Source organism: Plectropomus leopardus, chromosome 20, assembly GCF_008729295.1.
Source record: "Plectropomus leopardus isolate mb chromosome 20, YSFRI_Pleo_2.0, whole genome shotgun sequence".
In the NCBI taxonomy this organism is placed as follows: Eukaryota; Metazoa; Chordata; class Actinopteri; order Perciformes; family Serranidae; genus Plectropomus; species Plectropomus leopardus.
In genome coordinates this window covers 27,113,753-27,129,453 of record NC_056482.1, presented here as the reverse complement: position 1 = coordinate 27,129,453, position 15,701 = coordinate 27,113,753, and the positions used below count along the sequence as shown (strand labels likewise).

Here is a 15,701-nt window from a genome sequence, read left to right as displayed (position 1 = left end):
GAAAACGCTGCCTCAGACTAACAGCCGCCTTCCTTACCTCGTTGATGAGGCCTTTGAGGAAGTTGGCCTTGTGTCGCAGCGGGTCGTGAACCAGCCCGTCGCAGAACGAGACGACGCCATGAGGGAAGTTATGCTGGGAGAGCCACGCGACCACGCGCTGCTTCTGCATGTCAGGACGACCCGTTACGTACACTATCAAGTACCCCAAATCCTGCCAATATCTGCAGAAAACAAATGGAGCAAAGCGTCACTTCAGGCAGAGCAGAGCTGAGTTTTGTCCACCTCATGAATTTAAGCCCAAATTATCTCTCTTTTAGCTCTGTTTTTGGTCTCCACCAACTCCTGAGGGAAATATCTGTCTCTTTAGCTGCTAAATGCGTCACTTTGTTCACAATCTTGTCTCAAACACCATGGACACGGAAACATCTATATTGTCACTTGTCTTTCACGCTGTAAGCTCATTTTTCTGCAGAGATTTGCTCCTCTGCTCCGCTCTAATCACATGAAGGGCTCTTTCTCTGTCTGCTTATGTGTCCATGTATGTCTGCTTGTCTCTCTTGCTCTCTGTTTAAAATATGTGGAGGCATGTAATGCATATTATGGTGAAAAAAGTACAAACAACAACCACATAGCAAAGTTTGAGGGGCTCTGTCTTTAGTATTTTACAGTTGACTGCATGATAAAAGCACCTACTTGTGTGTTTCTATATATAAATAATCTTTACCTCACCACGTCCACAGCGCCAGCTCGAACCTTTGGATCGCTGCCCATTATAGACACACTGGCAGCAAACGACCCGTCAATACTGAACACAACAAACTCTGTTCCTCGTGGGACGATGGACAGATAACTGTCTGCGACTGTGTGGTCGCCCCTAAAAGAGAGAAAGATGAGTTACAGGAATCAGTGTTTACTGAAAGGGATTCATAAGATACGTGACCTGTACTTAGACGGAGTGTTTATGTCCTTTTCAGAACAGTAAAGGCATTTTCTGGAAGTACTTACAAATCAAAACCTGTGTCACTGAGGGCCAATTAATGCAGGATAAGACCCTGTATTTATTATTTTTATTACCTGGTGTGGTACACAGGGCAGCTATGTTCTACAAAATCTTTAAAGGGTTACAAAAAAATATTTGTAAAAATCTGAGGATCATTTGGCAGAAGGATTTAGGGTGTGAATTAAGCAATGACGGATGGTTAAAAATACTGTCAAATACTGAGAAACACAACATCCATAGGTTTTATTTTACTCCCTCTAAGGGTGCGGTGGCTGGTAATTTATGTTGGAAATGTCAGACAGAAACAGGAACTTTTCTACATGCAATCTGGGAATGTAAACTTGTTAACCCATTTGGGGAAAAAGTTGTGGCTCACATAGGGAGGTGGGTGCGCACGACAATACCTAAATCACAAAACTATGCCTTATGGGGGACCGAACAGGAGTGGCAAATATATCAGTGGATATGTCCAACACCAGCAACACTACTGTCGGTTTGTTCATTTTTGATTGAATAAACAAATCAAAATTTGAATTATAACATTATCTCAACACACCTGACCACCATTTTGACAGGATAGACCCCGATACCGAGCTTTTTGCTCTCTGGGATGACGTAAGAGACACGTCCGCTGCTGTTGGTGAGCTCGGTGTGAAAGTACACCCACTCTCCGGAGGGAGGCTGCGTCATGATGTGGATGTCAATCTGCAGGATGCAAACATCTTTTCAGCACTTTGTGACCTCGACGACAAACGGTGACATAACTTTTTATCATTGGTTTGGTCGCAGCTGAGCGGTCGTCGTGGTTACCTTCTCTCCGGTGAGGGTGACCATGTCCAGAGGGCCGTACATGAAACGTCCCGTCACCATCTGGGCTCCGTCCTCCGTGAACACGGCGTCGTTCACTCGGTGGTTGGCAGTCACGTTCTGACACAGAGGAGGATGAAAATCAAAATACTGTCCTGTCTTAATTCAGTTTTTGTTAAACAATTAATGAAAAAGTGTAACTTCCACCCACTTTTAAAGTTCCTTTAAAATCTCTCTAAAATAAGTCTTTTCACTGCACAGCTGCCAAAATCCAGCAACAGGAGCTCGAAATTGTTAAAAAAATATTAAATATCATCATACGTGACTTTGAGACCAGATACTGTTAAGAGATCTGGAAATAAAAATATGTTTAACATAATGCTTTTTATGATATCTATGTGATGGAGAAACTCATGTTTATTGTAAAACCTGAGCAGGATAAGTTTGATATCTGTTAGGCATCTTGGACTGAACATATATCCACATTTAGACCGAACTTCACTTGATCGAAGAAGACATATTTATAACATCACTTCCCCTAAATTTACATTAAGCTGCTCAACTGTTCATAGCTTATTCGTGATGCTTTTTATTCTTGTGACTTTCTTTTAAATTACTATTGTTGTAGATTTTATTAATTTCTTTAATTTTTAATGTCTTTTTGTTCTTTTTTTGTTTGATTATTTCTTCTTTTCAGAAAAACATACTATTGTTGTCGCTGTTGCCTGTAAGAATGATTTTGCAACATATACATAACCCCATTTTGAGGGGTTAACAACGGAAAAAAGTTATGTTGTGCTGTATGATGTGCGACAATTTTGATTCCAATAAAAATTTAAATTTAAAAAAAAAGTTTATAAGGTTCAATATTTAAATTCTGAATTTTTTTTGGGACTGTATGCAACTGTAGAAGAAATACTCAGATCATTTACTTAAAGATATACTCACCAGAATCTAAAATTAAACCAGACTGAGTAAATCAGTATTTCAGTGTTGAAAATTTCTGCATGTCCATTCGATCCAAAACACGTTCTGTAGTAAATGCAGTTAAAAACAAAATCTCACCCTGATTTTAACATGAGTCCTCTTGCGGAGCCACTTCTCTCGCGGTTTGGACGGAGTGAATTCAGACACTTCTTTACCGTCCAGCTCCAAAATACTCAAGTTCTCGTGTCTCATCACCTGAGGAGGATAATGCATTTTTAAAAACAGAACTTGTTTAATCTGTTGCTGTCTCATACTAAACTAAACCGATGTGCTCTCAGACCAAAGCGGTGGATCCTCATCATTAAATACACTTTCAATTCAAAGACAAAATGAAATAAAATTATTATTATCAATAGAAACAGTAATAGTATGAACCTGTCTGAGTAAGAAGGAGACGACGTCTGTGGACTCCCAGTAGGAGGCGTGGAAGAGATGAGGCAGCGCCACCGTGGGGAACGCCGTCAGAGCGTCAGGGCAGTACAGAGCGTAGTCCATCCTCTTACTGCCCCACCACCGAGAGGCGACTGCAGCCGGGACGAAACAGAGACACAGTCAGCTCAGGAATCCAGCGTCTTCATCTGTGTGTGTGTGTGTGTGTGTGTGTGTGTGTGTGTGTGTGTGTGTCCACACTCTGCTCATCTAGAAATGCACAGATTAGAGCAGCGATACTCAACTGGCTTTCCTTAGGGGCCACTTTTGCAAAATGAGCGGAGGCCAGGGGCCGGTCACAGCAGCAACATACAGGTTTCTCGGATCTTAGGACAGTTCTCAGATTTTAGGACAGTTCTCAGATTTTAGGACGTTTGTCGGCTTTTAGGATATTTCTTGGATCTTAGGACAGTTCTCAGATTTTAGGACATTTCTAGGATTTCAGGACATTGGTGTCTTATCTAGGACCTTTGTCGGGGGAGTTGGAGATCCTCTTCTGGCACTTTTTTTGATTAACAAGCTCTATTTCGATGCTGTTTTATGCACTCTGGCACCTTATGTGCATTAAAAGTACAAAAATCATTCCCAGTGTGAATCACTTTATCTTTATTGTGAATTTGAAAAAGGTTGGGGGGCCCTGAGCACCTTACTGGGGTCCAGATTTGGTTTGCAGGCCGTAAGTTGAGTATCACTGGTTTTGGGTTATCATGGACTGAAGTAGGTTAAAAGATGGTCTAAAGGGTTGCACTAGGAGGCACTGAAGTCTGAACTATGACAAAAAACAGACAGTAAAGAGTCGTAAAGATGAAACGCACACTCGACAGAGTACATCAGCTCAGACTCTGTGAGAACCTCGTCACGGTTTATTTTTTGTGTTCTTGCAGAAGAAAACTAATGGTTCTCATGAAACTGAGCTTAAGTGGAGTCATTTTCTTGGAAACAGGACTACTGAGGAGGACTATCTGAGAGAGGAAGACGCCAGAGGAGGAAGAAAAGAGCACAGGGATCGAGGACAGAGCATACAGCCGTCCGCTCCTCTCACTACAGCTCCCAGGGTACCTTGCTCTATGTTCTTCAGCACCCCGGGTGACGGGGGCTCCGAGCTGATGTCTGTGACGTCAGACGTGACATCAGTGAGGTCGGAGCTAACGTCCGAGCTTTGCTCAGACTTCACGCCGTTGTTTTTGGGAAACACCGGACGGACCGTCTTTCGGGAGCGCAGCGACGGGCTCCGAGAGGCGAACCTACTGTAGGGCAGAGCCAGCTGGGACAGCAGACTCGGCCGTTTACGGAGGCTGACGTCACGATTGTGCGCTGAGGGGGCGTTTGGAGGGAGGAAATGAGAACGTCAACATGTAAACTGTCACCAAAACGTGGGTCACACGCTGGAGGTGAGAGGAGGACTCACTGGTGGCGATGTTGGAGGCGGTGTAGGAGTCAGCTAAGCCCGACACCTGGCTGGCGATGCTGACCTCGCTGGCCCGGCGGGTGCAGCGGAGGTGGGGGACCCCAGGTGACGAGGACGACGGGTACTGCCCGTCCACAAACATATGTGAGTGAAGAGAATCCGCTGCAGAGATAATACTCATAGTTAGATCTTTATGTTGCATAAATGAATGAATCAATGAATGATATTTTGTTTTAGTCCTAACTAACTTTTTTTTTTTGAACACACAAATTCCTCTAAAATCATGTAAACTTTCTTTTATTTGGATCTCGTTAGGTAGAAGTTTATTTTTAGCTCTGAAAATGATTTGAACAGTTTTGAAATCAACCAAATAGGGTTTGACTCACATTTTTCACTGCGGAGATGAACAACAAATATTCCAGTTAAAAAACTATGATTTGGATCTTATTTCTGTTGGTTTTAACACCGTTAAACACACATCTTCCTCATCCAGGTGCTGAATCCGAAAACTGCAGCTGTGATTTCTGCTTATTAATTACTCCCTCTGTCATAAAAACACACCTGAGTCTGTTTGTTTCCTCTGTCGCTGACGAGCAGCCTAATAAGTAAAACTTTTAACGAGAGCGGGTGACAGAGTCGAAATTCAGCAAAATATCTGCTGAGATCTGCAAACATTACAGACGCTTCAACACCTGCAGTCAGACGGGTTACAAACAAGACAACAGTTTATTTGGAGGTAAAACTGAACGTGAGAGCACCTGGAGTGTCGTCAAAAATCTCTAATTACGCCGGAAAAAATGTGTCCGTTCGGAATCGGCTGAACAACAACTTAAAGTTTTGGTAATAATGTGTCCATCTGCTTTTGTTTTATCTTCCTAACGAGTTTGGCTAAGGACTAATTATCTCAACGTTTTTGTTTTTTTGCCCTCGTTGCGATGTTCACAGATGTCTCCATGTAAAAAGGTATGTATGACAGTAACTTTACTAACGTTACATTACGGCTCTTCATCATTTGATTATATGTCGTATGAAAATTCGAATAATGTTAAGGTTGCCGTCCATATGCAGTACCTTCATCAGTGACCGGGGCCACCGCCAAATGTTGTCAATCCAACTATCCATGCTGCTGTCAACATAACGTTATGACACTACTGTCCAGCCAGATCCGTCTATGGTGAGGGCATCACATTTTGGGCCCTCTGGTGAGTCCTGCCAGTCGTGTGCAGGAACACCCTAGAGTCTTGCCAGGCACTGATTAGCGAGCTTCAGAGGTGAAGTCGTACACCGGTGAAGTTTGTTACTTTCGGAAAGACTAAGGCTACCTACTCCTTTCTCTTAGTAATGATATCAGAACAGAAATGATGGTTAAAAGCAATTTCAGTAAGACTCAGGATGTTATAAACCAGAATTTCTCTTTAAAAGAGGTAAGAGATTGCGTTCAAAGAACACTAGAGGGATAAAGAGATGAAGAGATGAACCGATACTCACTCTCTGTGTGGGTCTGCCAGTTCAGCACGGGTACGGGAATAGACGTCTCATTGACGTTGCTGTCCTGGCCGCGGTGGGAAGCCGCACCTGCAGGCTCCAGCAGAAGCTGAGGGTTACTCTGCACCGTCTCAACTAGAGGAGTCACAGGAAGGGAAGAAGAAGAGAAACAAAAACTCATCTACATGTCTGGTGATGTCTGTTTGAACCAGTGTGAGATAAGATAATCCTTTATTAAAATTCCCATTGTTACAGAAGCAAGAAAAATATAGAAATATTATTAAAGAGCAAAGTATAATAAAAACAAGGTGCAAAAAGTAGCATCAAACTGGTAACAAACTAGCATCTACACCTGGTATAAACCTGCGTTTATATGCACCTGTGTCTAACATGCGTCTCTCGCTGATCACCTGTGTTCAGAATTACATATTACCTGCATCACTTATCCTAAAAGGACAAAGGGCCCTGAAGACAGTTATTACGTCCACACTCCCCCTAACTGCTCGCTAGTTATGTTAGCTGCTGTGTTGTTACAATTGGAGATATCGCTCAACAAGTCTCCGTCCACAGGGCGAAACGATGGACCGTCACACAACGCTTTGTCCAACTTGTTGTAAAATGGACAAATTATGGAGGGTCGCTGCGCTGTGTTTGAAACCACCATGTCCTGCATTAATGACGTAATCCTTGTCTGTGATGCATCAGGAGCCAGAAGTGTTCACACTACAGAAGACATGTGGTCAGATCTGTCCCACATCTGTCCCCAGCTGTAAGTCATCTGAGTGATCAGATCATAGCAGCTGTTCACACGTGTTTGTGATTCGGTCTCCCAGGACACACGTTAACACCACGCACAAACAGGGTCTTTCTGTGGACTCACCCAGTAGAGCCGAGTGTCCGTCCCCCAGAGGAAAGCGCTGGTAACGAGGGACACTGAAGGGAGGCAGCAGGTGGAAGCGTTTGTCCAGGAGCGGCTCCAGGCGGGAGGCCGATGGGTCGGCCGGATGAAACAGGTTGTAAACCTGCTGACAGGCTGGACGCAGAGCCGACACTGCAAAAATATAAGAGTTAAAAAGAGATTTAATAAAAAAGACTTTGAGATAATACACGGAAGAAGTCATCAAGAGACACATAAACCGCGGTTTGATTGTTTTTTAATTTCTGATTGAAAGTTTCAAGTCTGTTTCACCGGTTTGGATACCTACTTTAGCAGTACATTTTAACTGCGCAATGTTTCGATGTAACAGTGTTAGATCGAGATGTTTAAGAGTCGATTCAGATATACGGGGAGCTTTTAACACAGTGTGTGGATCATTTTTTGACTCTTGCCTCAATAAATAAAGTATGAAAAAAGAAAAGGATTTATTGCCAGGTAGGTTTTCACACACAAGGAATTTGCTTTGGATTTTTGCTGCATCCATAAATACATGCAGTAAACATATTAAGAGAAATATAAATAAGGCAATGTACTGCAACACTCAAGAACATAATGTAGAATATAAATTATAACTAAGATACTTTTAAAAAGTGCATGTTTTCCCTTCACTCGACTATATCCGTCCCATCAAATAAAGAGAAAATCCCTAAAAAAAAAAATAATAAAAAATAAATAAAAAATACAGTGCTGGTTATGGTCGCAAAGCAACTGCAGATGCAACCTTACTCATCTGGGTATTTTCCAGGCGGTGAAAAACGCAGCATGGCCCTAAAAAAATAAAAACCTCCAGCTATAAACCACTTTACTATCACAACTTAAAAAGAAGCTGCCACAGCCACACGTTTAAAAATCTTTTGTGCTGTCGTGTTTTGCTTGTTTCGTTGGGAGTTATAAGCTTTCTATTGTTTGTAAAAGCTGCGTGATGATTTATGGACCAAAATAAGCCTCAATAAACCAAAACATGCTGAGAAATGAAAAGAGAAACATGACTGTGATCACATTAAGTTTATGAGTCCGGATGTTAACCCAACAGCTGTGAATCAGTAACCTTTAAACCCCCCAGCGGACACACACACTCAGATTCGCCGCCAAAAAGTTTTTTGGCCTTTGAGATCAGAAATGTGACCTCTGACCCCGACACCTGCCTCCCAGCTGCTGGAGACGAGAATCTCACAGAGGAAAAACATCAGAGGCAACAAATAACCACGTCCCGCTTTCATCTGGAAAAATGAAAATTATTACAAGAGACTGTTTTGTTTTTAAACAAGCATGCGCTTGATGAAAGACATTTCCCTCACCGTCTAACGAGGGCACCACGGTCTTCCTCAGAGCGAGCACCAGCCCCAGAGGAGAGCCGAACATGAAGAAGTCCGTCACCTCGAAGTCAAACTTTCCCAAAGAGCCTCCTTCCAGCATCGTGCTGCTGCTGGAGCGCCGTGAGCCGGGCTCCCCGTGGAGCACGCTGGAGTGGAGACTGGGAACATTCAGACAACGATATTAATGAAAAATAAGACAAAAAATATTCACGAAAATTGTACTTTTCATGACTAAAATGAGGCTAAAATGAAATAAAAAGTAACCTTTGACAACGAAAATGACAATGAAATTTGTCACATTTTTCATGAACGATTAACCCCTTGAAACCCGGATCGATATCAGTTTTCTTGCTCTTGTAATTTGAGCAACTTGCTTTGCTTTCTTCTGAAAACATGGGAAAAAGGCAACAAGTAACACTAAGAACTGCTGCAAATTGAAAGAAATTAGTACATTTGGAAAAATAATTTTTTGAAAAAGCTAGGTAAATATGTCCAAGAAATAATATTTGTAATGATCAGAATTATGTGAATTATATTTTAAATTATTTTACAGAATTATTATTATTTTTAAGCACTATTTTCAGGTTATCTCAGGTAAATTATATTGTTTTTCCCCCTTAATTTTAGATGATTTTTAGTTTTTGGGTAATTTCTTGTTAAGTTGCTCAAAGTCTTTTTCACGTTTTTAAAAGAACTCAATCAAATTTGCTAATAAATAATTTTTTGCTAATTAATAAATTAATTAATAATATAAAAGAATTACGAAAAGACAAATGAAATGAAATAATAATGAATAATAAAATATATAAGTAACGAAATATTTAATCGAGTAACCAGTAAAATTAAAAATTCATAACGTAAACTAGAATAAAATGTCCTAATTTTTTGTTTACAAAAACTAAGAAATGCTGAGATCTGAGGCAGAGTCTGTGACGTTTGTGTCCATTTCCGTGTCTCACCTGGACAAAAAGGCCTGGTGGTGTTTGATGGTGTCCAGCTCGTACGTGGACGAGTCGCTGCGTTTGCGTGGAAGTTGTCTCTTGGGGTCGTCGGGCCCCGAGCAGCGAGGGATGTCGATGTTGCTGCGGCTGAGGTGGCGGCTTCCTTCGAGGGACGGCGAGGACGGAGAGACGCTGTTTATGACGATACCTGGAGAGAGAAGGTCTGTGTCCTGAGAGACGGAGGAAACAAAAAGACAAACGAGTGTTTAAAAGGTTTCTACAGTTTACATTTTTCATGCGCGGCTTCACAGAGCTGTTAGAGCGCCACTGCAGCCCAGAGACGCTCAACTGGCTTCGCCTGAGGCCATTTTTCCAAAATGCCAGGAGACCGGGGGCCAGTCGCAGGACCCCATACATGTTTCTAGGATTTTAGGACATTTCTAGGATTACAGGACATTTCTAGGATTATAGGACATTTCTAAGACTTCAGGATGTTTCTTGGATATTAGCATAGTTACAGGATTTTAGCACATTTCTAGGATTTTAGCACATTTCTAGGATGTTTAGGGACTTAAAAGTGTTTCTGGGATTTTAGGACATTTCTTGGATTTTTGGACACTTGCAGGATTTTAAGATGTTTCCAGGGTATCAGGGAATTTCTGGGATTTTAGGACATTTCTAGGATTTAAGGTTGTTTCTGAGATTAATGGACATTTATAGGATTTTAGGGTTTTCCTAGGATTTATTTAGATTTCTAGGATTTTACGGCATTTTTGGGATTTACTGACGTTTCTAGGATTTTAGGGTGTTTCTAGGATTTCAGGACGTTTTTAGGATTTCAGGGTTTTTCTAGGATTTATTTACATTTCTAGGATTTTAGGACATTAGGGGCTCAGCTAGGACATCTGTTGGGAATGGCTCTATCAGGGCCCAGATTTGGCCAGCGGGCCATAAGTTGAGTGTCACTGCTGCAGCCTCTCAGTCTCGTTTGACGTCAGAGAGACCGTTACCTGTACACTGATGGCGCTGCCTCGTCTGCTGCTGTTTTGGCTCTCCGACACCGTCACCGAGCTGCTGCACAGAGCATCAAACCCCAGGATGCCTCCAACACAGTCTCCAATAACACACACCTGCATCAGAGCGCAGACACACGAACACACATGAATCATCCGCACATGAGTCATCAAACCACTGAGGAGAAAACACCAACCTCCAGGTTACACACTGACCTGCCCGTTAAAAGACGCTCCCTCTAGAGACTTGATGAAGTCGCTGTACACCTGATTGGCTCGTAAGATGACGGTTGCCACGGCGTCCTGGTACTGTGGTGCAGATGTCGCCAGAAGAGGCAGAGCAGCCAGAGGGATGTGGTCCTGGCTGCTGGACAGGCAGCTCTCATCGTAGCTGTAGGGGCTGAGACTGCAGAGCGGAGAGGACGTGTGTGTGTTTAACATTCACCGTTTTACAGCAGGTTGTTTAAATACTCGGTTGAATACTAAAGAGTTTTGGCTCACTTGGAGACGAGTGAGAACGCGTCGACACACACAGCGGGACAGGGGACCATCCGGATGGCGATGCGGCCGAGCGCTGCAGGGTAATGGACCCTCATCACCGTCTCGAAGGCTCCGCTCAGCGTGTTCACATCTCCCTGCTTACTGTTCTGTTCACCTGCACACAAACAAAATATAACATTTTTAGGTCGAATCCAAACCTTTTCTGAATCCTATAAAACAATTTGGATTTCTTAACAAGCTGCAAGTCAAAATTTTATGACTCTTAATCAAAGTCAAGAAAAGGTAAACATGAATTTATTTAAACAGCAGAAATTGTGTTTCTTCTCTCTTATCCTGTTTTCCTTCATACACATCCTCAGATTTATCTTGTGACATCTGGAGGACAGACTCTTGGGAACTACTGCTCCACTTCAGAGCTGTAATTATGTGTTTCCTGCTGAAAAGATCTGTCGCCTCTGAATCAAAACATTTGTGATTTTAAATCTGCAATATCTGCATTTTTTTTGGCCACTTGAGTGCAGCGGAAACACGCTGTAAACACAACACTGACGAATCATCTTTAAGATCACTATTTTGCTGCAGGATTTTGTTGCTGTTGTACCAGAGCCAGTGTCCAGAATGTTTCCTCCATGTAGGACCAGGACGAGGACGTGAGTTTTGGACGGCTGGAGACACTGCTGAGACGAACAGTCCTGCATGAGAGAGGACAGGAGGTGGACAGGAAGGAAACAGGGTTAATAGGGATGAAGGAGCGAGCAGGTTACAGGGAAACAGGAAGAGGAGAGAAGAGAAAAAAGAAGAGGAAAAATACTATTGCTGAGAAAAAAATATATGCATTACATGTACGTATTTTTTTTCTTTTGAAAAGTTTTGTGTTGTTTTCATATGTTTTTATTTTATGTTGTGCTTTAAATTTTTTCCTGTTTGTGATTTTTGTGTTTTTAAGTGTAAAGCACATAGCAACAATGGTTTTGATAAGTGCTATATAAGTAAACTTCATTATTATTATTATTATTATGATCTATTTTTTTTTTTTTTCAAATAAATTATATTTCACTGCCAGCTACTCGGATCAAAGAAAAAGTGAGATCAATACTACATACTACACTAAATTTAATTTATTCTAATGTTTTACCTATAATGTGCTCTAATGTGCTTGTGTTTTTTCTGAGTGTAATTTTTGTGTTTTTAAGAAAAGCACTTTGTAACAGTGTTTTTGATAAGTGCTATATAAATAAACTTAATTATTATTATTTGTACATGTTACTGCAAACTACTACTAGCCAAGAAAAAGAGAGATCAACACTTTATTCTTCACTAAATTGAATCTATTCTAATGTTTTGATTTTTCCTATAACGTGCTCTACGGTGTATCCCTAAATGTCTAAATCCACAAAGACTTCTAAAACCAGGGTTGGACATTAACCTTTGTGTCCACTGTGGCTGTGGACCTCAAAATCTGCCAGCCTCTCAGAAGATAACCATTGTTTTTGTGGCTGGTGATTTAGCAGAAACCGGTGCTAATTTCCAACCCTGTCTACAACACAGCCTCTACGGGACTGACACTTACATTTAGTTTTCGGATGCACGGATGTCTCTTCCTTTTTGAGACACGGCGCTGGACACAAAGAACACACAGCATTTATACAAACAAAAAACCCGTGGGCGCCTCAGGGCCGTATTTTAAAGGTGTAAGTGCAGCGACAGGTGCAGAGTCGCCGCTGTGGGTGCTTAATCTTTTACCTCTGATGAAATTAAACTCGGCTGATGGCTGCAGCAGAGTGGATCCTAATTTCACTACACTGTCAGGGTGACTGAAAGCTAATTTAGGAGGGGGAGTGTTATCTAAAAGCTATTTAATGAAGAGTGTCAGTGTGAGAGAGAGAGGGAGAGGCATGAATGAAACGAGAGAAAAGAGGAGAAACTGTACCTCCTCGTGCCGCTCCTCGTTACTCATCACAGCGTACTCGCCGCCCGACTCCTGGTACAAAGTTTCTGTGAAAATAAAAAATTCAGTCAGACACTTATTGATAAAAGACGACTCATAAAAATCAGACCTGCGTTCTCCTTTTTAAGCACAGGATATAATGTGACCTTAAAGGGAAACTTCAGCATTTTTTGTGTCTAAAGCCCTTTTACAAGGGACTAGTATTACCTGGTGTTGTAGTCAAAATTAATATTTTGTACTATTTAATTACGTAATTCACACGGGACTAATTTCATCCCATGACCTCTGAGTTTGCCAAAATATTGTAGGGAATTAACCCTGGAATTTTTACTTTACAAATTACAGACATAGCTCATTTGCATGGGATTTAAAATCATAGAAGTCCTCCGCAAATATTACAAATTACCGCAGGGCCCCAAAAAATACTAGTCCCGCGTAAATACGGTTTAAATGACACATGGAGACAATATTTTTTTTTAATTGGTCCAGTGAAAAATAACAATAATACTAAAAAAACACTCATTTTCAAACAAATTTTCAAATCGATCACCGTCAATTTCTTATTCTTTATTTTGTATTTGTATTTATTTTCTTTTTGCATCTCATGTAAAGCGTCTTAGAGTACTTAAAAAAATGCAATATGAGTCGTAGCTATTATTACTATTATTAGTATTAAACAGAAACAAAAACACGAGATAGAGTCCACATTGAAAAATTCCCCAGTTATCCCTTTTATAATTTAAAGTTAAAATATCTATAAATGTAACTGAGTGAGAGTCACCGACCTTGTGCTTCATCCACCTCTATCGTCTCTATCTTGTCCATCAGATCGTTGGAGCTCCACTTGGTGATCTCCTTGGCAAACATCTCCTCGTTGTCAGAAAAGTCCTCTGCAAGAAACACAGAAAACCTTCGATATAAATAATCTGATGCACTTAAATCAGGTCCGAACAATCTGACAAGACTCAATTTAAACCCCCTTGAAGGTTGTTTTAATGTCTTTGCATGAGTTATTTTTAAATTTGCTTTATAGATAAAATTAAATAAACATGTTTCTAGCAGCTTTTTTGAAGGACAAAACCAATTTACTGCTCATTTAGTCAATATAAAATAGCCCATAATATATCCTCTATAAATCTGATGGTCTGATATTTTTATTAGAAAATCTTGAGGCATTAATTTAAAAGAAATTCACCTGAACTAATGACACTAAACAAGAAGCCACTCTGGGGAAATGATACAAGTAAATCAGTCAAAATCAGGATCATGTTTGTCAGCTGTAAAACCAGAACGAGGCAGGAGGCACCACTGAAATATAATTTATAGCTGTGTTTATAACGTGCTGTAAGGAGGAATAAACAATCCCACAGATGTTCAAGGTGGAAAACTTTCCATGGGATTATCTGGAATAAAACAGGTATGTCGGGGTTGTTTGTCAGTATTCACCATGATGACAAACAAACCTTTATTAGATCATAAGCAGACAAATTTGTAAAACCTTCTCATGGAAATTAAGAAAGAAAATACAATCATTTGATGACTTAAATGCTAATTAACATTGTGGCAGTCACAGGGGGCATTTTACTGCAAAACGAGCTCATTTACTTTTGATACTTTAACTACAATGTACTGCAAGTATGTATTACTTTTACTTAAGTATGGCACTGAATGTATGTATTGCTTAACCCTTTAAAACCTGGAACAACATCACTTTTGCTGCTTTTAAAATGTCTCACACAAGCATTTAAACCTTTGAATCCTGAGCAAATTGGTGTGATTTCTTTGAAAAACATGGAAAAAAGACAATAAGCAACATGGAAAAAAATGTTCCACAAACTGCAAATTGAAAAGCTTGGGAAAAATATATTTATAATCATCATAATTACATATTTAAAATAATGTTATAGAATTATTAGAATTTGTAGGCAATTTTTCAAAGGTTATTTCTTTATTTATTTTGTTTATTAAGGATTTTTTTAAAACTAATTTTCATGAAATTTCGTTGTACTTTTTTCTTGCTAATTTTGGGGTCATTTCTTCCTTTGCTGTTCATCGCCTTCCTTCTATGTTTTTGAAAGAAATCAAGCCAACTCTACTTTGATTTTTAATGGTTTAATTAATTATTTTACTTTGCATTGAACTTCATTGAGCAACGAGAATAAAAAAATCCCTCTGAAGCGCCTCAAAAATATAGTATTTTTCTCAAAATAATAACGTTCTTCTCAGGTCTCCTTAACATCTACACAGACTTTCTCTGTATCGGATTTCATTTTTCATTTTCCCCAAATTCTTGATCATAACTCCACTTAGAAAATTGACAGAAATTTACCCTGGACATACTTTTCACAAACACATTCAACAAACCTAATATTGCTTTATAAATGTGAACATTTTCCCCAAATAACCATGTATAATTTTATTTTATATTGAGATTGTGAAAAAATTCCAGTGCTTAACTTCCATTAGAAAATTTAGAAATTTCCGACCCTTTGCAGCCCGTGTTGTAAGTATGAAACGTATCGTGCAGGAAGCGATGATTTTACCGTGAGCATCGAAGAACTCGTCGTCCGTACTGTCCTCTGAGTCTCGCGCGATGCTCTGCATCCTCCACTCTGAAATGCTCTGATGAGACGGGCTCCCTGTGGACACGCAACAGACAAAGAGGACGTGATGTTAAAGGGACAGTTCGTCACTTCTGAGGTGGGCTTGTATGAGGTGCTTCTCCATAGTCAGCGTTAGGGATCCTTAATTTTTATTGATAATGACACTAATATCAAAATTCCTTGATGATCAGGTTCTTTATTGATACCACTATTGATACTTTTCTATTATTTGGTGCAAATGTTGGTCAATATGTTTTTACAGAAATGGTTTCGCTTTTATTGCTTAACGAGTGACTGTTAATTTATTGTAAATGTTTTCTTTAAAA

The 15,701-nt window shown here is 40.3% G+C and overlaps 1 protein-coding gene across 1 annotated transcript in view; it reads right to left on the bottom strand.

Annotated features, from left to right (window-relative positions):
* The window catches only part of LOC121959754 (membrane-associated phosphatidylinositol transfer protein 2-like), a 32,609-nt gene that overhangs the window by 1,206 nt on the left and 15,702 nt on the right, over positions 1 to 15,701 (bottom strand). Inside the window, exons 6-24 of the mRNA XM_042509231.1 lie at positions 15,316 to 15,411; positions 13,558 to 13,662; positions 12,755 to 12,819; positions 11,426 to 11,516; positions 10,825 to 10,978; positions 10,540 to 10,729; positions 10,321 to 10,440; positions 9,329 to 9,540; positions 8,352 to 8,527; positions 6,997 to 7,167; positions 6,120 to 6,251; positions 4,632 to 4,793; positions 4,283 to 4,537; positions 3,170 to 3,318; positions 2,873 to 2,989; positions 1,811 to 1,927; positions 1,557 to 1,705; positions 725 to 874; positions 38 to 221 (exon numbers count right to left, since the gene is read on the bottom strand). Coding sequence (XP_042365165.1) covers positions 38 to 221; positions 725 to 874; positions 1,557 to 1,705; positions 1,811 to 1,927; positions 2,873 to 2,989; positions 3,170 to 3,318; positions 4,283 to 4,537; positions 4,632 to 4,793; positions 6,120 to 6,251; positions 6,997 to 7,167; positions 8,352 to 8,527; positions 9,329 to 9,540; positions 10,321 to 10,440; positions 10,540 to 10,729; positions 10,825 to 10,978; positions 11,426 to 11,516; positions 12,755 to 12,819; positions 13,558 to 13,662; positions 15,316 to 15,411 — 2,795 coding nt within the window. The remainder of the gene's footprint in view (positions 1 to 37; positions 222 to 724; positions 875 to 1,556; positions 1,706 to 1,810; positions 1,928 to 2,872; positions 2,990 to 3,169; positions 3,319 to 4,282; positions 4,538 to 4,631; positions 4,794 to 6,119; positions 6,252 to 6,996; positions 7,168 to 8,351; positions 8,528 to 9,328; positions 9,541 to 10,320; positions 10,441 to 10,539; positions 10,730 to 10,824; positions 10,979 to 11,425; positions 11,517 to 12,754; positions 12,820 to 13,557; positions 13,663 to 15,315; positions 15,412 to 15,701) is intronic.